Raw genomic sequence first — 21,100 nt, 5'->3', positions numbered from 1 at the left:
CCGCGCCGGCCGGCCCCGCCGCGCTGCCCCTGCCCGGTGAGTGCCCCCGGTCCGTGCCCCTTCCCCTGCCCGGTGAGAGCCCCTGGTCCGTGCCCCTTCCCCTGCCCGGTGAGAGCCCCCGGTCCGTGCCCCTTCCCCTGCCCGGTGAGTGCCCCCGGCTGGGCTCAGCCCCGGACAGCGGCTCCCCCCGCGGGGTACCGGGGCCGGTGCCGGCTGTCCCCTCCTGGCCGGTGGCGAAGGGAAGGGGCGCGGGGCCGGTGCTGGCGTGAGGGGCGGCCGTGGCGGGGCCGTGCCCGGCGCGGGGCGGTCGCTGCTGGCGGGGCGCTCGGGCTTTGCGGTTCCCGCTGTCCTGGGAGCGGGGTGAGCTCCGGGACGGGGCACCTGGGGAGCGGGGTGTGAACGGCGTGTGTTGAGGATGAAGCTGCCTTCGGTCCCTGCGGAGCAAGCCCAGGGATTTTCCCGCTGCCTCCTCCTGCCAAGTTGAAGGCTGCGATGTTTGCTCGCGGTCTTGTTCCTCCAGGGTCTCTCTTCGGCTTAGGATACTGTCACTGCAAGGGGACATCTCTCTCCCTGTGGCTACGGATTTTTCCTAGCGCTCTTTTCCATGCCTTTGCATGCATTAGTGCTGCGGCTCCTCGAGGTTTTTTACCGCACGCTGCAGATCGCGGAGGATGGGTGTAAAATAAACGCGCAGAGCGGCCGTCCTGCCGCTGGTAGATGTCACTGTGTCCTGGCTGAGAGGAAAGCCCCCTCCTTGCTGTGTATTTTCTGGGACCCCTCTTGGCGGGGCAGGTGTGTCCCCCTGGCTCGGGCAGGGAAGGTGACAGCTGCCCGTGCCGAGGGCGCACAGCCTGTATGGCTCAGGCTGCTTTATGCCCGCTATCGGTTCTTCCCTGCCCGTCCTTTCTTTCTTCCCCACCTACCTGAGCCCCACTAGCTGGAGGTCCCTATTTATTCCACGCACTCTTCCTTGTGTGACTTGCTCCCCTCAATTCACTGCCTCCCATATTTTAGTGGCTTGACTTTTCTGCTGTGAGAGGGAGCAGATTCTACTGCTCTTCCCAGCTGTTTTCCGCTGTTTCCCGCCTTCTCCTCGTGTTCCGGTGCCAGTATCTGGGGTCCCCATTGCTGTTACCGGAGCTGTGTGCACCTGAGAGCCAGGAAAGCATTGCTGCTCTAGCACTGGCTCTTTGTCTTGTTTCCCACTGCCAAACCCCATTAGGAGTTAAAACCAAGTGAACACTTTCTGCAGTTGGCAGCTGCTGCAGTACCTACAGGCATATTTTGTGATTGGGGGAAAGAAAAAAAAAAAAAGAGCAGGATGAATGCTATAATTGTAAATGGGAGGAGTGTTGGCTGAAATTCCCCTTTAGAAAATAAATGATCCCCACCATAAAAAGTGGCTCACTATTGCAGCAATCACTTTGCGCTCATACTCATGCACTACCTCTTGTATTAGGAAGTGCTTTTTGTACCTGTGTGGGGTGTTGCTTCTACAATTCTCCCTTTTAGCCAGTTGCTGGAAATCTTCCTGTTCGTGTGTTTCAGTTTTCTTCTGCTGTATGACATATTACTGCTGATATATTCTGCTGCCTGTAACTTTTCTTCCTCTTCTTCTGTCTATACTTCCTTGTCTCCAGGACTTCTTCCTGTTGGTGTTTCCCTTTTTCTTCATTTCCTCTTCTCTGAAGTTTCTACCTGGATATTTTGCATCAGTATGCTGTGCTTTAAGATGGCTGGCCAGGTGATTTGGCAATGCTCCTCACCAGATACTATTCTTATACTTAAAAAAATCATTTTAAGATTATGTCTGTTTAATGGTAAGTTAGTCTTCTAAAGGGTTGGCGGTGACTTTGAAAGTACATTTCTATCAACACCCCTTGTTAGTTTAAAAATCACTTGGCTTCCTGAAGGTGATGCATGGATATGCTCCCCTTGTTAGTTTAAAAATCACTTGGCTTCCTGCAGGTGATGCATGGATGTGATCAAAAACTCTTTCAATAACTGTTTTCTGTTAAACAGAAAGATTAACAATCTCTGATGACTCTCTATAAAAGTATGGGCTGAATGTCATGGAGCATCAGCCCTTAGGAGATTGTTTTGGGTGCATTTATAAAGGGGCACAAAAGCTCATTATGGGCTTGTCTGAATTGCACACAAATACATCTGTATGCAGGTAGAACATGATACAGATTTAAGTGCAGATGCTGTCTCTGTGTGTTTCTGTCCTGACACACAAATACACACAATGTTCTCATGGGCACCGCAGAGAGGTGCTCAGCTGTGTCACCTTCTCAGGGACATATTCAGGAGACATGCCCTGTTCTCCTCCTGCTGACATCCCTCCTGAGCCTGCTGTCTTTTCACAGATGTGGATGAATGTGCCCTGGGGCTGGATGACTGCCACCCAGATGCTATTTGTCAGAACACCCCGAAGCTGTACAAGTGCATGTGCAAAGTGGGTTACACTGGTGAAGGCAAGAAATGTGAAGGTAAAGGGACCAGAGCACTGTGTTCTATTTGTGTCAGCATGTGGCATTTCTAAGAAAATAGAGGCACTAAAAATGATGGAAAATTATTTTTAAATCAATTTTGTCACTTGATTTACTTATTGTTTACAAAATCAAGGGCAAACCTTGCATGGATTTTCACCTATTCATTCCACTCAGCCTGATAATGAGTTTGTTGTTTAACCAACAGCCTTAAAAACATAAGCTGAAGCTGCAAGGTGGGAGTCTCAGGGTGCTTTCTCAGTCATCAGAAACAKTCAGCAAGAATTGCATTAAATATAGTGTATTTGCAAGACAATGATGATTTTGGACAACAGTTGCTGCTAACCTTTGTGCAGTTGCGTCTCTGTCTGTAACACTCAGGCAAGCATCCATCATATTGACCTCTGCTTTATTCCTCAGACATTGATGAATGTGACAATGACTTCAATGGGGGCTGTGTCCACGAGTGTTTCAACATTCCAGGAAATTACCGCTGCACTTGCTACGATGGCTTTATGTTGGCTCATGATGGCCACAACTGCCTGGGTAAGGAGCATGTTCATGAGCAGTGCTGGTGATGTGAGCACAACCCTGTGGCTGTACCCATGGGCAACACCTGGCAAGCTTTTGGGCTCAGCCAGTTCAGAGAGAGGGGAATGTTGCATGTGGGACTAGTGATTTCCAGGTATTGATTCCAGTGTGGCACTTTCTCCCTCTGATCACTGTGCTAACATTTCCATGCGGTTCTTTGAGTTTAAGTATGCCACACATCTTCTGTTATCACTCTAAATGAGTTTATATAAAAGAACACGTGCTATCATCATCCTTTCTGTTCCACAGTTAGTTTAGGGTCAGTTGTCAGGTATGTTTCCAGGCTTAGGGATTTCTCTCTCAAATATATCTGTGATGTGGGGGCTTCTCACTCTGTGTCTGAGTGTTCCTGAGAGGAGGGGATGATTTGGAGTGTGCAGCAGCTGTATATGATGGAGGCCACTGAAGAACAGAGGGACTAAGCCCAATGCTTGGGATTTTCCTTGGTGTTTAGTGTGAGACAAAGGACACACCTCTGGAAGGGTTTTCAGGGCAACACTCCCTTGGCCCTGCATGCACAATCTCTCTGACCATCCCTTTTCTTTATTTAAGATGTCCATAGTCTCCTTTTTGTGTGCCACCAGGTGAAAATATTTAAAAATGGCTAACAAGACTCTGTGGCTTTGCTGTGATAGGATTTTTCATCACAGGGTGCAGCAGTATACAGAAAGGTGTGAGCTGTCAGCCTGTGGGGCAGTGTGGTGTGCTGCCTCAGGGCCTCGTGCTACTGAAGCTGTCCTGCTTGCTGGACCCCAGCTGGGCACCCTGTGTGGCTCAACTCTGTGCTGCCTGTCCCATTTGCTTTTTTAAGGATTGCTCAGTTTCTCTCTACTGCTGCACTCCAGGATGTGCCTGGATACACCTCCATACCCACCAGAGGGAACATTGCTCTCTCTGCATGATTGAAGTTGGTTTGGCTGGGCTGTTTCCCACTAGTGTGTGGCACATCAGGTGGGGGATCAGACAGTCCCAGGCTGTATCTTCTGCTGGGGCAAATCAGAAAGGCTCTGGAGTATTCAGTGGGATTGTGTGGGGCTTTACCTGTTGTGTGCCCACCTTATCACAGAGTAAGTGGAGGAGAGGGTGAACTAGATGTCTAACCAAATAAAGTAAAGAGGGAAACAAGTGATCAGCAGATAATTGAAACAACAGAAAGTCCGTCTTCATTTTGCATTTGTGTAAACACAGAGTGGAGTTCAGTTGAGGTTACCAGGAAGGGCTGGATGTGAGGGAACACATTGCCTGTGACAATGACACCAAAAGGCACGTGCATATTCTCTTTGTACCCAGGGCATTGTTCAGATGAGTTTTTTTTGTGACCAGCGAGACCTAGACATAACTTAGACCAAAATCTATCACCTGCTGTGTCACCAGGAAGCTGCTCAGTGTTACATGGCAGACCTATAAAATGAAATGTTATTGATATATAATGAAATTTTCATCACTGATGTGCCAATTTTGAGTTGTGATGTAAATGTTAAATAAATATTTTGGCATGCAGCAAATTGGATCACATCTTCTCTTAATCTGTTTATTTACTTTGTTCACGCCAGGGTTGCCCTCCTCTCACCCTTCTTTTTGAAGATCTCGGCTGTGTGCCTGGGTTTAAGCCAAATAGACAATTACGTGTTGGAAAGAGATGTTTTTTTGAAAGCTTTCCAAGGTCTGTAAGACAGAAACATCTGCTGGAGTTCAAATCTGTAGCACTAAATGCTCGTGGTGGCTGTTTATTCATGATTGTTTGCACATTCACATCACTGTAGAACTCTAAAATACTCGGCTTCTTTGTGATGGAGATATGTCAGCCCCTCTTTTTCTCCATCAGGCCACATTCTTTTGCATCCAATTGGCTTACTCACTGCCTTCAGTAGACATTAAATCTGTTGTAATACTATGTTATGCTTCTTACTAAAAGCCTCTCTTTCTCCTTTTTTAAGATGACAGCTGTTTTCTGCCAGAAATGCTACAATGTTAAATTAAAAACAATGTACTATTGGCCAGGAACAATGAACAGAACAGGGAGCAAACACGATGTTGCAGATGAATTTGCAAATGAGACCAGTGCTTTGCCTCAGCAATGTTTTGTCTTGTTTCAAGGGACTAAGCATTTTTTACTTCCTGTAAAATTTTCTGAAAATTAGGCTAGAAAAAGTGTTTGGTGGTAGTGCTTGTTAAGGGATAAAATTCCAAAGAATTGGAGATTGGGATGAGCATCCTGTTGTTCAGAGGCTTAGCAGAACCCTTCTGTGTTCCATGGTGTTGTTGAGGCTCTGAATATTGCAAAATCAAGATCAAAACTGCTTCCAGAACTTCTGCTCTTGCCCTTGACTGCAGTCAGGCAACATAGCAGCAGCACTGATGATGAGTGATGTCCTAGACTTGAGGGAGGAGGATGATAAATCAAGCTCCAGAACAGATGTGGTGTGTGACTTCTAGCTAGGGTGAAAGCAAGGAGCAGGGGATAGGTTTTTAGCTGAATTTATTTTGAGGTTTGTATTTTTCTTGTTCCACCTTTTCTTTAGAATGGGGAGCTTCCTGGGAAAAACCTTTTAGAGCCTGGATGGGTTTGGAGCCAGGGTGTGTTGCTGCCCCATTGAGCCAGACTGAGCCATGYGTGGTTGCCCATGTGGGGGATGGGGGTGGCAGATCCAGCTGCACTGAGTGCACGGAATGTTCCCATGGGTGGTGGGGTCCTGACCTGGCTCTGCCAAGGCTGCTCCTCCCTAGCTGCAGCCAGCAGCTCTGGGTAGCTGGACTGGCCAGCATTCCTTGGGAGCCCTGTGACTGCTTAGGCAGACTGCAAACAGGGGAAGAGCTGCAGCAGAAATGGGCTTTCCTGAGGGTGACAGCACAAGAGCAGCCACAGGTTCGCCTGGGGTGTCTCAGCCGCCTGGGTGGCTCCAGCCCGAGCTGCTGTCTGTGCCGTGGATTGGTGTGAGCACAAAGCTGATCTCTCCCTTTCCCTCTCCCTTTCAGACACAGACGAGTGCATGTTCAACAACGGCGGCTGCCAGCACGTTTGTGTCAACACCGTGGGGAGCTACGAGTGCCGCTGCAAGGAAGGGTTCTTCCTCAGTGACAACCAGCATACCTGCATCCACCGCTCCGAAGGTACCACCTCTGCCCCCAGGCAACGAGCAACAGCTTCTGACAGAGGCAAAAACTCGAAACCCTCTTCAAAAGTATTTTTAGGTTGAGGTTTTCAAAGCTGGGAAGGGTCTTAAAGTCCTCACTGCTTTTAAAAGGAGCAATGTGTCAGAATCTTTTAAGTGGCTTTGAAGAGGCTGCATCCCTTCCTCCTCTTTGATGCGACCTGTGTGTTGTGTCTGCACTGTTGTGCTTGTTAGAGGCTGTGCTGCTGGACTCCCGTGTCCTTGATGCTCTGTGCAGCTCAGCTCTGTCCTAGTCCAAGGAATRGCAAGGACAGCAAGTTCTGACCACGTTCACTGGCTTTAGTTACAGGGCAATACCTGCATTCCCTTCAGGTTCCTTTTAGATTCCCTGCACAATGTTTAAGTTTCAGCTCAGAGATTTATTTTTTGTCAGCCCCAAAGGTATTCAAATCTCGTGCTTTGTTTTGAGTGAAACCTTTGTGAAGCAACCTTTGAGAGATCAGTCTTGGATATCTAATTGGGCATCAGATTGAACAAAATTATTTTGGAAGCCCTCAGGGAATACTTTAAAGTGGTTGCTCAGATCAGGGAGTTGTCCATTGAACTGTACATTGAAGATCTCAGTAAGAAGTATTTAAAGCTGCAAAGCTTTCTTTAATCTATGGCTTATTGTTGGCATAACTGTAAGAGGAATCTGAGCATGAATAAACAAATCTCACTTTAAAAATCCCCATAGTGAAGAGATCAACGTTTACAGACATATATGGCCATCCACAGATGAGGGTGCAGTGGTGGCTGCCATCTGACAGAGCTGAATTTATCTTTTGTTTGAATTATGAATTTGTATTCTCAGCTCCTCTGGTGCTGGTTTTAGTCTCACGGGGCTTGGGTGATTACTCAGGTCACTGCTCTGGTTGCCACTGCAGGGGCTGAGCCACTAGTGGGGACAGGCAGGAAGGCAGCAGTGATGGGACAAGGCACTGCCCCTCAGGCTGCCTGGCTGGCAGGGATGGGAGCTTGTGTGCACCCATGGAGGAGGGGTCTGAGAGCAGAAATTGGTTGCTTGAACCCCTCGTGTCGTCTGATACCAAGGGAGGAAAAGCTTCTCACTCTTTATTCATCCATGGTGCTACTTCAGTACTTCTCCTCTCTTGAACTGACAGCTGCAGCATTCCCTGTCATTAATATTTGCTCCCTAAACTGTACCTTTGGAATTCTACCTCTCTTCTTAAAGATGCATTTAATTTCCTTTTTTTCCAAAAAAGCACATTTTTCATAATACAAAAAAAAAAATCCACTAAATTTTAGGGTTTTTTCTTTGAAAAGGAAAACAAAGTGGAAAAAGACGAATTTTTTTTTCCATTAAAAATATAAAACAAAATACATCTTTATCAAAACCAGTCTTAAGAAAAAAACCCCAATACATTGTTTTGCCTGATACTTTTTTTTCTGTGTCGTAAAACACTGAATTGTTTGTTTTGCTTTCTTTAAAAGCCATTTTTTCAGGTTTTCATGCTGTGACTGTTTCCTTCCCCCCCCCCCCCCTTCATTACTGTAAAGTGCTCCTCAGGATTCCCCACCTTTTTTAAAACCTTTTTCTTTTTCCTTGGGTAGGCATGTCTGTTGTAAGCCAAATCTCACTGCTTTATCTTTCCCCTCACTTTGCTCTCTGCTTTTCTCCTCACTGCTGGGACTTCTGCTCTCTGCCTTGTATATGCAGTGTTTTATTGGTTCTGTTTTGAGACCTCACAGCACTGATCAAAGCAGCTTTTGGCACCTTTTTCCTAGACCTTCCATTCAGTTTCGTTTCTTATCTGTGAAAAGGGGGAGTATTTCCCTCTCTATCTCCCAGCCCAGTTAAGATTCTTCACACATTAATGCCTGAGAGACTTCCCTTGTGGTTTGCAATATTGGCCTTTAAATACACAGAAGTAGAGTGAACTGGAGTTTAAACCTCAGGGACTGAAAGTGTCCTGGGAAGTTCTGCACAATCTTATTTTTTCCCTTGTTTTCCTGCTGGAATGAGCTGCCCTTCATCTGTGTGGGGGAATGAATTACTTTGGGAGGTTCTTAAAGTAGCTGGCAGGGCAGCTACTGTGTTCAATTTCCTCTGTGTTAGAGAATACAAAAATTTGAAGTAAAACAGGGTTTTTTTTTGAGTAAATATGTAGAGCTTCTTTGTGGCTGCTTCTGCTCTGGATGGCAAATCTTGTTGCTCTCCCTTGTGGTATTTCACAGTCATAGCTCTCTGCTTGTAGGGCTGAATTGATGGTAATGAACAGGATCTGGAAGAGGAAAGCTGTGTTTCAAATTGCTGTGTGGACCTGTACACAGGGCACCACCTCAGCTGTCACTCTTGGAGCCTTGACTGTGGAGAACAGTGATAGCTGGAGAGCTTTTTGGGAAAGGATGTGGAAAGCATGATGAAAGACTAAAGCATTCCTGGGATGTGCTGTTCTACCAGCTGTGCCGATGTTCTCACCATTTATCTATCAGAGAGTGCCTCAGAGAACCTCTGGCATCTCTGTACTATTGCATCCTCTCTCTCCTGTCCTATGGAGTGCCTGCTTGAACGTGGAGCCTGAATGCTGTTAGTGGACTGGGAATGTTGTGCTGACACCTTCTGTGCAAAAAAAAACAGACCCAAAACCCAAAACAACCAACAAAAAAAAAAAACCAAAAAACCTCTACAGATCATACATGTAAGAGGTTAAATTAGCGTGACCTGAGAGGGAAATACCATGCTGTTTTTTTTGCCTGCATTTTGGCAGAGATAGGAGCGCTGAGATCTCAGGTTTGCTGGGTAACTTCAAGAAGGCGCAGTTATCAGAAAGGATTCATCTGGTTTGGGATCTGCTCAGCCAGGCAGGCTCTGGATTCACTGAGTGTGAATCCAGAGTCATCCATCCCAAGTCACTTTTGCGTCTCCTGAAAGACAAATTGCGTGTCTGGGAAGAATGTGGTGGGATTTGACCAGAATTTGTTTGGGGTTTGTTTCTAGACCACAGCCGGCCGTTGCAGCAGCACAGGAGCAATGTGACCTGGGAGACTTCGTGTCCACCAAGGAGTTTGCAGAAACACAGCATTGGTAGCTTTACAGATACCTCTTTAGTACAAGTTATGAAACAGGGCTGAGAAAGATCTATGACTGTTGGAAACAAGCAGCAGCCTCACTGTAAATGCTGGAATGTGTGGATGTGGGTGTCTCCTATGAAACTGCCTTTTGGGACAGCTAGATTTTGGTGGGTTTGGTGGAGTACCTTGTTACACAGTGGACATTTTATTAGAATGCATCCTGGCGTGGAAAGGTCAGTTTTAGCTTTCTGTGGAGAGCTGATTGAATTCTGCCCATTCAGAAGGGAGCAATCCCAAATGGAGCATATAAACCATTTGTTTGGTGTCAATGAACTTTACCAAAATACCTGCTCGAACAACTTCCCCTTCAGTCACTCAATAGAGACAAAAGAATAACTTTGTTAACAGAAACTAAGCTGCTAATTCTCTTAAAGCTCTCTAACCCCTCTGAGCTCACAGACCAAATCATATTGCATGCTTAAAAACAGAATTTTCACAAAACCACCAATGCTAACAAGGCTAATTTGTGGCCTGGTAGGTTGTCTCTTCCCTCGACTGACACAATAATGGGTGACAGCTTTCCTGTGGGCTCCTTGGGCTGTGTCTGTGTGCTGCAAGGTTTCAAGTCTCATTGTCTTGTTGGACTTCTGGAAAGTCCTCACTGTGGGAAAGGAATCAAAAAGCCAGTAGAGCAGAATAGTCTGGGCTCTGCAACGTCCATTCTTTTGTTGCTTAAAGCTGTCTTAATAGAGAAAGGGTCCTGTAGCTGGTGCTTCAGGGGAGAGAATGGCAGTGTAGAACAAGGACCTAATTGAAGTGGAGTGGAATAATGGTGAGGAGACGACCTCTGCCTCACAATGCAGCGGGTTTGTTTCATTTCGTAATAAGGCTGTAAAAAAAGGTTGTGTAAGTTTTAAAAATATATTGGGTGTGGAATTGATCACAGAATCCCTTTTCAACAGCATGGTCTCCCTCTCTGTTCTGCTTCTGACTGTGCATCTGCTCAGCTCCAGAGGAGTGCACTGGGGTGGTGTGTGATATGCCCCTGCAGTCAAAGTATGATCAACTCGGTCATCACAAATGAAATATTCTCACAGAGAAGAAAGAATTTTGGTGTGGCTTGTCCTTTTAAAGCCAAATATGCCAAGGCAGACAATTTAATAGTAAAGGTGTGCTTTCTGTACACCCAAGGAGAGCATACAGATGTCTTCTCTCTCCTGATTTTGTAGCACTAGAGAGGACTTAATCCAAAATCTGTGGTATTCTGTTAAAAGAAAACCTATTTGTTAATTTGATCTAATGGTCCCATTGAGTAACTCTGTGTGCTGCTGTGTGTTTTTATGCTGTTTGTGTACAGATTGTTCCACCTCGCCAGTGGCAAACTCACTGATTGCACTAAACCATGGGCAAGGTGGAAGAAGTTTTTATAGTAATTTTAGGAACCACTCCTCCCTTTTTAGTTGACTTTATCCTTTTGCCAAAGCCAGACAAGACACTCTGGTGGTCACTGAGTGCTGTACATGAGTAGCTTGTTACTGGCAGAGATAAAAATGGCAGAATGTTTTAGTAGGTGTAGCAAAAGAAATACAGTCATTGCTATCACACAGGTTTTTCATTTGGTTGAAGCAGGCACTGACACTAAATTCTGTCTAGCTGTGCAGGTGTGAAAAAATACAGAACACTATGACAATACCCAGTGAGGTTAACTTGGGTGGTATTTACTGAAATCAGAAAAAAAATGAAAACAAAATGGTTAACAATGAAGAGAATTGATATGCAGCATATGTGTTGGCCTGGTTTCTACTTGGTCGCTGCTGAGATCGGTTCAGATTATGGGAATCTGTTTTGTAAGCTGGGAATTGAAACTGGGGTGACTGTTGTTCTGAACATTCCTGTGTCTGCTGGCTGCTCTTTTAAACAGAGAAATAAGAGCTTCACTTTAGACTTGGATCTTGCCAGCATATTGCAACTTTTATAAAAGAAACAAGGAGGTGTTATGAGCACTGGGATAAAATGAGACAAGAATGCAGGTGCTGTACAAATCTGTGGATGTTGGTCTTTGACCTTGCAGTCAAGGAACACGGGCACAGAAAAGATCACAGAAGGAGAAACCTTGGGGCCACTGACTTTGCAGGACTGGACTTGCTGCCTCTCCTCTGTGTCAGTTGAAACTTCTTGTCCCAGGCCTGCAGCATCTTCCCAAAGCAGCAGGCTGTGGTCTGTGTGTGTACTGAGCTGACTTTGTCGCCCGCACACAGGGATGCTGAGGGTGCTGATGCTCTTGTACTTTTCCTGTTTTGCAGAAGGCATGAGCTGCATGAACAAAGACCATGGCTGTGCCCATATCTGCAGGGAAACGCCCAAAGGAGGAGTTGCCTGTGAATGCCGGCCAGGATTTGAGCTGTCCAGGAACCAGAGGAGCTGCATTTGTATGCAACATTCTGCATATGCTTATGGTTTCCCAAAGTGCACTGATAGTGTTCTGTTTGTTTTGGTGTATTAGAGCTAATGTGAGATGACACACCTGCATTTGAATTAAACTAGGATTTATGCCCTTTATGGACACTGTCACACCAGTGTATAATTGCTGTCGTGTCTGTAGTTTGGTATTTGTGCCATCATTCATGATGATGGGAAGTTCAGATCCATGAGAGAGCTGTGCAGTTTTTCAGTCTCACAGAGTCCTTCAGGACAGGGACACATCAGGAGGGTGTTTTGGATGCTCATAGGGCAATGGAATTGCACCCGGTCTTTCCAAGATGCTGGAAGCACTTGTGAGCTGTGACATGTATTTTCTTGGCAGTAACGTGTAACCACGGGAATGGGGGCTGCCAGCACACGTGTGAGGACACTGACAATGGGCCTGTTTGTGGATGTCACCCCAAATATGTCATGCACGTGGATGGAAAAACCTGCCTGGGTCAGTATGCAGCAGAGGGAAGTAGTTTTCTGTCGATGGGCAGCTCTAGGGTGGTGTGGCGGTGCTGTGTGTGCATGATTAATGCTCCTCATAATAGTATGACTGGAAAATGTCAAGGAATTCAAAATTAACAAACCTATAGTGCGTGGGTGAGTTGGCTAAGTCCAGGCCGCTTATGCGTCCCTGTATAAGTAGTTACCTTATACTGTTGCAAACTGTAATTATCACTGGTCCCCTGAAACACAAGACTTGTCACTAACCAAAGAAGGTTTCCTTCCCTCTAGGATATTTTACGTTCAGTTTCTTCTGCAGCATGAATCAGAGAGTGTAACCAAGGAGTACATCTGTAAAAACTGGGACTCTGTAATCAATTAATGTATGATTTTGGCAGGGCAGTTATCCATTGAACAAAGTACTTAAGATTTATAAGCTCTTCCAGTCTCTGGAAGAGTTTGTTGTCTGTTGATTGAAATCAAATGCTCAGGCATAAGGGGCTGATCCTTGTAATTAGCCCTGGATAGATGGTGACAGTGCACTCCCACCAGAACACTTCATGACAGTTCAATTAGCTCTTTCATCTTGTTGCGGTTTACTACATCTGTAGCACATCTTTTGTTTTGTTAAGAATGCTGAAGCAAACGAGCCTTGGAAGGAAGCCACAAAAGCAAAGTATTCTCATGGTTTTGACTGAAGGGTCTTCATGATTTTGATTACTACTTGCTCTTTAAAAGTAATTTATTTTTGCCTGGACAGTTCTGACTGTCTCTGATTTGGTGTGTTATGAAGCTGTTGGAGAGTGTGTGTGTGGTGGATGTCAGATGAGGGTTCTGGTCCGGGTACCTTTACTCAATTGCTTTTTTCATGTTCCTTACAGAGAGGGAAGAGGCTGCTGTGGAGATTTCTGAGGGAAACACCACAGCAGCAGCTGATGTGGACAAGAGAGTGAAGCGACGGTTGCTTATGGGTAAAAGTGCTGATCCAAAATATTTCTCCTGCTTGTTGAAACCATTTAGATTGAACGATTGTTGTGGGTTTTTTATGGTTTTTTTTTATGATAACCCTCAGCTCTGGGCAGAATTCTGCCTCAGATGATCCATTCTCTCTTAAGGAAATAATATTATTCCATAAAGTTCAGACATCTAAGTGAATAGCCTTGTTTTCAAAAAGAATGACAGAGGAAGAAAGAAGATGCATTATCTCTTCCCTTGGAGGTTGGATACAGCCTGCCAATACTGCATGTGAGATGAGAGATGGGGAGGGAATAAACCAATGAAGCTCTCAAAACTTGACAATAAATAGCATGTGCTTGATGCTGCAGGAAACAATGATACAGAGCTAGAAATAAGATTTTAAAAATCAGACATGAAAAATGTTTTTTGCAGCTCTCAATCAACATGTACTATGCAAAATTGCATTTGTCCATACAGTGAAAAAATTATTAGACTGACTGAGGTGGCTAGACTGATGACAAGGGGATAAATGTCAAAGAGTGAGTTACTTTTGCTTGGCTGGATGTGAAGAGCTGTGCTTTAGGAGTGTTCACTAAAAAGGTTTGGTGAGATTTAGGTATAGTTTCCTAGGGGGGAGTTAGAGGAACAAACTTTGGTACCTGGGGTTACCAGGCTGAAGGAATGCTCAGTGTGGGTGTAGTCCTCCATGTCTGGGAGCACAGGTAGCATGGAAAGGTGTGTTGGAAGGGATTTAAGGAAACTGAGTTTAGTAGAGCTGAGTGTAACCAGGTGTGTCTTGAAGGGAAGTGTCAGAGGATCAACCAGGATTGAGTGTGGGCATAAAGAAAATGCCTGACAGTAACAGATTCATCATCAAGGAGCAGGCATTTGTGTTTAAGATACAAACAGAATACCCAGAAGAGATATTTTGGTTTGTAGAGTCTCCACAAAAAGCCTGGAAATAGCTGAGGCAGGCATTTTGCCAACACATGTATACAGCAGTTGCTCGTGTGTCCTAGGCTGAATGTGTTTGAGTACAGGGTGCTTGGGACTGTGCCTGGTGTCCCATGGTGTTTGTTGGTACCAATTTAACATCCTGAGCAAATCTGGGCTTCCTCTTGTTGGCCAGAAACGTGTGCAGTGAACAACGGTGGCTGCGATCGCACCTGTAAGGACACGTCCACTGGAGTCCACTGCAGCTGTCCCGTGGGATTCACGCTCCAGTTTGATGGCAAGACATGCAAAGGTGGGTTTTATACTCCTGGGCACACCTATAAGGTGTTCCCAAATCCTCTAAGGTGTTCATCTCCAAACAAAGGCAGCCCAGTGTCTGGAGGAAAGCCAGCGTGCGCAATCTGACCGAAGGAAGGACTGGACTGGGGCAGAGGCTGTGGTTTCCACCACACCAGGTCTATCACGTGCAGAGAATCTCTTCTGCTCTGCCCTCCTTCTCTCCACTTCCACCTGTTGTGCCTCGTTTTTCACAGGTGAGGTTTCAGAGCGCTGCTGCAGCTCTGTGGTCAAGCAGAGGTCGGTACTGGGAGAGGTCAACAGGTATGTCCAGTCCAGTTCCCAGTGCAACACCCTGCTCTATATCCCACAGTCAGCTGGGCATTGGAGAAATTGGTCAGTAAATATCAGTGTGTAAACAGGGATGTGTTTTATAAATACACACTGGTCCAAGCAGCTCTAATGAGAGTACTGGCACGGAGCAAAGTCACAGTGAAGTTGTATGACACTGCTTTCCCAGTAAGTAGATGTTAAGACTGTTCTGCTAAGCAAAAATGATGAAATCCCCAGGCCTGAGTCAATTAATATTAGATAAAGGCCCCATTCTAATATTGCCACGAAAAGGACGGGGTAGCTCAGGAAGTTTCTGTCTGAGATTTCTGCAGGGCTTATGAAGAGGAAATTGTGAGAATGTTTAAAACACTAAAACCTCTTAGAGAGCCTTGGAGTCAAAGTGTTTCCAAACAGCACTTAGGGAATGGTCTTTTATGAATACATTATCCAAATGGAACTGACCGCAATTTATTAAATGAGAGCAAATAACACTGTCCTGGGGCTGAACAGGCTGGATCACTCTTAGGAGTTGGATCTGATCTTCCTTACAATTTGTGGTAGTCTCATTAGATTTTGTTTCTGGGCTTCTCTAACTGACTGGACGTGACTGTTTTCTGTATCTGGCAGTGGAAATATGTTAAGTGCTGAAGCTCTGTGTTTATTTGCTGAAGCCTTTTTTTTTTTGTTGTTGCAGATATTGATGAGTGCCAGTCCAATAATGGAGGCTGTGACCATTTCTGTAAAAACACTGTTGGCAGTTTTGATTGCAGCTGCAGGAAAGGATTTAAATTATTAACAGATGAGAAGTCCTGTCAAGGTATGGGTGCTGGAGAGACAATGGTACAATAAAAGTAGGACAAATCAGCATGGCTTGGACATCTACTAAGATGATGAAGTGATAATGGACTCCAGAATAATTTCCATTCCTTAATTTGGATTTTTTTTCTTCTGAAACAGCTGTTGAGCTAATACAGTTGGCTTGCTGTTATTGTAGGAGATATGTTTAATTGCACAGTGAGCTATTATCTGGGAGGGACAGGGCATCATATTAAAAAGCTTTCTGTGAGGTTATTGCTTCCCCCCTGCCTTAATGATCTTAAAATAATTTACAGGAAAAATTAGACAATGTCTCTCTCTCCATCTTACTGACTGAATCACCATTGAGTGAAACTATTTTTTCTTAATAGGATATTTAGTTGCCATGAGCTCATTATTGAAGGAAAAATGATCTATGAACTTACAGGTCTGTAGACAGACTGGAATGTCTGTTCTCTACAACATCACGGAGCATTTCATTTTGGGGATGACAGGGACTTGTCCTGTGAGACTTATAAAGCTTATTTGTTTTGCTGTATAGTAGTTTGTACATACAGATTTGTGCTTAAATGCACAAAAATGGAAGATCAAAATGGTCTGTGATTGTGGAAAAGCTACAGGATGAAACAATATCAAGTCAGTCAGCCAAATGGTGAATTATGCCATTTCCTAGGCAACCAGCTGACATTAAAGGTGCATTTCAGAAAACTGAACTGACCCACAGAAAATAGTTTTCACCTGGGGTTTTTTTGTGCATTCTTATAATTTATGGATAAACAAAGAAGGACAACTCTTTATGTGGAACAAACCTACTGTATAAACATTTGATTTTCAAGATAGTTTGAGCTCTTTGTTTTAAATGAATCTATTTATGAGTGTATTTTGAAGACTCACATCTCCGTTTCATCCCTGTCACTTCTGTTACTTTCCATAGACTGTTTCAAAAGTGCTATCTTGATGCCTGCCAAAGCCCAAGGAAAAAGATTGGTGTAAAGTGTTAGTGAAGTTGATGTGAATTTTTTTTGTGTCTTGCAACATTCTTACTTGGCATGCAAAATGTGCTAGCACAGAAATGTCAGGTACTTTTGATGGTATAATGAATGTTCATTCTCAGAGAACACTGATTTCCAGCAGCTTAAATCAGGCACTGTATATTCACATAGAGCTCCATTTAGGGAGAAAAAACAGGCAAAATTTTCCTTTGTCGACTTCTTTTCTATGTAGAGTAATCTTACTGAAATAAAAGTTTTGTCAGCAGTTTTCTTCTCCCATAGAAGAGAAATAATTTGTTTTAAACACAACTGTAAAAATGTGACAGCAGTTTTTGCGCTTGCCAAGTAAAAGCTTGTTTGGCCAAGAAAGCGTTCTTTCAAAAATCGTCATTTCATTATGTTACACTATGTGCCTTGAAAGAATTTGCTTCGTTCACATAAATCCACTCATCTGTGCAGTTGTTGAGCTCTGTTGGCTCACCAGGCTCACCCTGGCCAGCCTGACAGGTTCTTATCCATCCCTTTAAACCTTGCAGACATTGATGAGTGTTCCTTTGAGCGGGCGTGCGACCACACGTGCATCAACCACCCCGGCACCTTCGAGTGCTCCTGCAACAAAGGCTATACCCTGTACGGCTTCACCCACTGTGGAGGTGAGTTATGGACATGGGCCCTGGAGCACAGGGTAAAGTGTCATTCAGTGAAAAGTCAGGGCAATAAGACTTTTAACAGCAAGCTCTGAATGACTCTGAAAATTATGGTTCTGCAGGTTGCTGTTATGCAGTTGTCAGAGCCTCACGTGATGCAGACTGGAATTTTGCTGATGTAGTACCCCTTCATGCTGGCCAAGATTAATACTCCTAAATTTTTTATGTCTTTCCTACAAGAACAGTTCAAGGAAAGAGAAAGTTGTTCATAGAACCTTGACGTGTGACAAATTCCCAGAATTAACGTGAGGAAACATGAATAACTGGGACACTAAGTGGAATCAAACTTGTTTTGTATAAGCTCTAGGCATGACCTTACTGACTCGAAAATTTACTTAATTCTGAGTAAGACCCATTTATTTCTGAGGCAGAATGAGCACAGTTGGAGATAACAATTCGGAAATCTCTGTATGCTTGTTCTGTTCCACCCTCTGCCTTCAGAAACTCTGCAAATAAGATCACAGTGCTACAACACCACTGTGTTTTATCCTTATGAGCAGTGGAACTTACATGGATAAGGAATAACACTGTCATATGCTCTTCTTAGTAAAAGAAGACTTCTGATTAATTTCTCTGCATTAATTCAATTTTTTTTCCGCTACCAGTGAGGAAAAGGAACTGTAGTTTTGCTGTTGGCTGCTAACCAGCCTTTTCTTGTCATGCCTCTGGGCAGAAGATGTTAATCCTCATAGCACAGTAAGTCCCTCATTGACTGGCAATCACAGGCTGGTCAGAGATGGTAGGATACTGAGAATGCCTTCTGACCTCTATGGAAGAAACCAGTAAGTGCTAGAGATAACAGGTGGCCGTTGTGTGCAGCATCCTAACAAAAGGTCACTGAAAACCAAAGCTTTGGGCTGATTTTGTGCCATCTTAGGCAGCTGTACCAGTTTAAGGTGTTGCCTTCTTTCTCCATTATTCCTCTGCTGCTCATTCCCACCCCTGCTGTCTCAGTTCTGTTAAGAGCATATTTYCCCCCAAATCAGACTGGTTTTGCAGTGTTTTCTAGCAAATTGTTACTTAGAAGGTGTCTAGTTTGGGGAGAGCAGTGACAAGAACTTCCTGCCATTGGCGTAAGTGTATGTGGAAATTGGTACCCTCAGTTCCACAAACTTTATTGGACTTCCAAGAGGTTTTTTGATGGCAGCTTTCTGGGTTTGTGCACAATTGCCATAATGCCATGGGAGGGAAGTGAAGCTCTCCTTGGTGTGGATCTGAGCAGCAAAGACAGAGACCTTTGCATTTCCCATTGTCGAAATTCATGAGWTTCCCGTTGACCTGTTTCTCCCGGCAGTCGAGGTTCCTCTGAATAGTGGCACAACCATCTGGTGTATCAGCCACTCCTCCCGGTTTTGTGTCATCTGTGAACTTGCTGCGGGTGAACTCTTGTCCCTCCATCCAGGTTTAATGAGGAGGATAAAGAGTGTCAGCCCCAGTACTGACCCCTGGGATACAGCACTGGGGATGTTGTATTCTCTGTCAGCATGCAAGCTTGCACCAGAGGCAGTCTGTTGTATTGTTACAAATTTCTCCTCCTATTAATTTTTTTGGGAGGGACAAGACCTCGAAATTGGATAACTGGCCAAAAGAGACAAGGGAGACACAATGGTGGTGTTTGTCCACAGAGCCAAAGTGTTCCACACTAGTTACACCTATTGGAGTGCTTTGGAGGATTGATTGGTATGAATTCTGTCCGTGTTCTCTGTCTTTGTTTCAAACTAGAAATATTAATTAACTAGACACAGTGCAATGCAGATTTGACTTGATTTGTCTTTCTTRGAGTTATTTGTTATCACATTGTTGAGGCTGGATATTGTTTAATTATGAGCCACCAATGTTTGGTCTATTTTGACAATTATCAAAGGATTTCCATGAAGACAAACTAGTTCAAGGTTGGTGTCCAGGTAGCATTCCCAAAGGTTTTTCCATACCCTACTAAGCAGTATTTATGTCCACGTTTACCTAGTGGAGTCAGAGTGCAGAACTTCGGGATGAGCAACTTTTTAAAAGCATTTTTGCCTTTCCTCTGTAGATATTAATGAATGTAGCATCAACAACGGTGGCTGCCAGCAGCTGTGTGTGAACACACAGGGAGACTACGAATGCCTGTGTCACTCCAACTACAAGTTACACTGGAATAAAAAGGACTGTGTTGGTAAGGTGTCTAGTAAATACATTTCTACCCCTGAGGTGTCTGATGGGCCATATGGTTACAGTCATATTTGATGATCTGTCCAGTTAAGTGGTGTGAGTCCTTGTTCCTGGTATTCTGCTTTAATTTTTAGCAAGACGTGATGATAGTGTTGTTGAAAAACATAAATGGAAAACCAACCTCAAAAACAGGAGATACTTTGAGGGATTTTGATGCTTTCTTTCCTGTGCTTTTATCTAGCTCATTCTTCTATTTCTTTTTGTTCCTCTGCATGAGAAGGTTTTGCTCATGACAAAGGAARTTACTTTTGCAGTGTTACCTTCCAGTGATTTTATTATGCTTTAATTTTCTATCTGAACAGCATATTAGTTGCATGGGTGCGCTCAAGTGCCGGCTATCAAAGCAGCTGCATGCTGATTTATCATCAGGGTGAAGGTGGATGTTTTAATTCTGTGAGTGTTTGTTTTATCTCATTTAGAGACAAAAGGTCCCTTGTCTGAYAATGTGTCACCCAAGGTACTGCTGCACTGCACCAAGCGTGGTGGGAGCGACAGATGCTTTTTAAGCTGCTCTCCGGATGTCCAGGTGTTCTCTGGTGAGTCCAAACTAACAAAAAAAGGCATTTAGTTCTGTACAGAGTGTAAGAGTGGCCAACTTCTTAACTCTCTTGGAAGCCTCAAGAAGCAGTCAATGAGCAAGGATTGTTCCTCTTTCACTGCAGATAATAAAGGGCTGTATCCCTGATGGTGTCCAGGAAAGCCCCTCACTCCTTGTCTTTTATAACCACTCTGCCCTCAGAATTCCCTTCTCACAACGAGTGTCTGTTTGAAGCTGCGGAGGACAGGGCAGAATTCTCTGTGCTCCCTGGGCCATTCCTTAATTAGCCCTGAGAGCCACTGCTGAATGGGGCAAAGGCATTCCAGCCCTGCGTGGGGTCTGAGATTTTGCCCCCATGGCCYCTCCATCCCACGGGACACGGCATGCAGACTTGGCCGGTGCGTATAGGACAGATGCTGTTTTTCTTCCTGAATCTTTTAAATGGCTCAGGGAGATACAAGTTCTAATGTGGAACAGCATTGTATGATGATGCCAATCAACAAATTTAAAATGTCTTTTATGCTACAGGAGGCCTCAGTGTGTGCACTGTGCCTGTGTCTTTACTGTCTGTCTGTCTGTTAGGAACACAAGATGCCTACACCCTCACCTGTGGCAGGTCATCTCAGCTTAAGAAAAAGCAGCAAAATGCAAATGCTTCCAGCTGGCTGGGTAATCACCACATTTACTGTTACATAGTTTGACTGATTTATTTTCATTGATAACTGAGAAACAAAGGTATTTCTGTTGACTTTCTATTTTCCCTCTTGTAATCTTTCTCTTTTTAATTCCTCTTCCTCATGATTGTAGTTCACGATTACTGCAGAAAATTCCCCTTTGGCTGCTTTATCAGCATCATTCAAACTGAGACTTAAAAATAAAAAGACCAGCAGTGAAATAAACAGCTAGACCAGGAGTTATGTCTCCTTTTAATCATCCAAACCTGGACAGTGTTGGAAACACACAACGTGTTTAGATTGAGCTGTTGGACAAAAAAGTTTAGAAAGCATTWACATCTATAGGCATAAACTGCTTTCTGAAATGGAGTATCTCCTTTGATTTCAGCTTATCCTGATTTGATTTACCCAATAGTAGATCTGGTCTTGATCTCCTTCTTTCTCTCCCTCTCTCTCCC

The 21,100-nt window shown here is 44.4% G+C and overlaps 1 protein-coding gene across 1 annotated transcript in view; it reads left to right on the top strand.

Annotated features, from left to right (window-relative positions):
* Positions 1–2: 2 nt before the first annotated feature.
* The window catches only part of SCUBE2 (signal peptide, CUB domain and EGF like domain containing 2), a gene marked incomplete at its 5' end in the record, with an annotated part of 39,510 nt that continues 18,412 nt past the window's right edge, over positions 3–21,100 (top strand). Inside the window, 13 exons of the mRNA XM_057369750.1 lie at positions 3–36; positions 2,370–2,492; positions 2,913–3,038; positions 6,060–6,194; positions 11,575–11,700; positions 12,075–12,191; positions 13,066–13,155; positions 14,271–14,387; positions 15,399–15,521; positions 17,049–17,165; positions 19,252–19,374; positions 19,850–19,966; positions 20,551–20,637. Of these exons, the coding sequence (XP_057225733.1) occupies positions 3–36; positions 2,370–2,492; positions 2,913–3,038; positions 6,060–6,194; positions 11,575–11,700; positions 12,075–12,191; positions 13,066–13,155; positions 14,271–14,387; positions 15,399–15,521; positions 17,049–17,165; positions 19,252–19,374; positions 19,850–19,966; positions 20,551–20,637 (1,435 nt within the window). The remainder of the gene's footprint in view (positions 37–2,369; positions 2,493–2,912; positions 3,039–6,059; positions 6,195–11,574; positions 11,701–12,074; positions 12,192–13,065; positions 13,156–14,270; positions 14,388–15,398; positions 15,522–17,048; positions 17,166–19,251; positions 19,375–19,849; positions 19,967–20,550; positions 20,638–21,100) is intronic.

The sequence above is a fragment of the Malurus melanocephalus genome, unplaced genomic scaffold, assembly GCF_030028575.1.
Source record: "Malurus melanocephalus ecotype Western Australia unplaced genomic scaffold, MMel_1.1 scaffold_114, whole genome shotgun sequence".
Taxonomy (NCBI): Eukaryota; Metazoa; Chordata; class Aves; order Passeriformes; family Maluridae; genus Malurus; species Malurus melanocephalus.
This window is presented reverse-complemented; position numbering and strand designations above follow the sequence as displayed.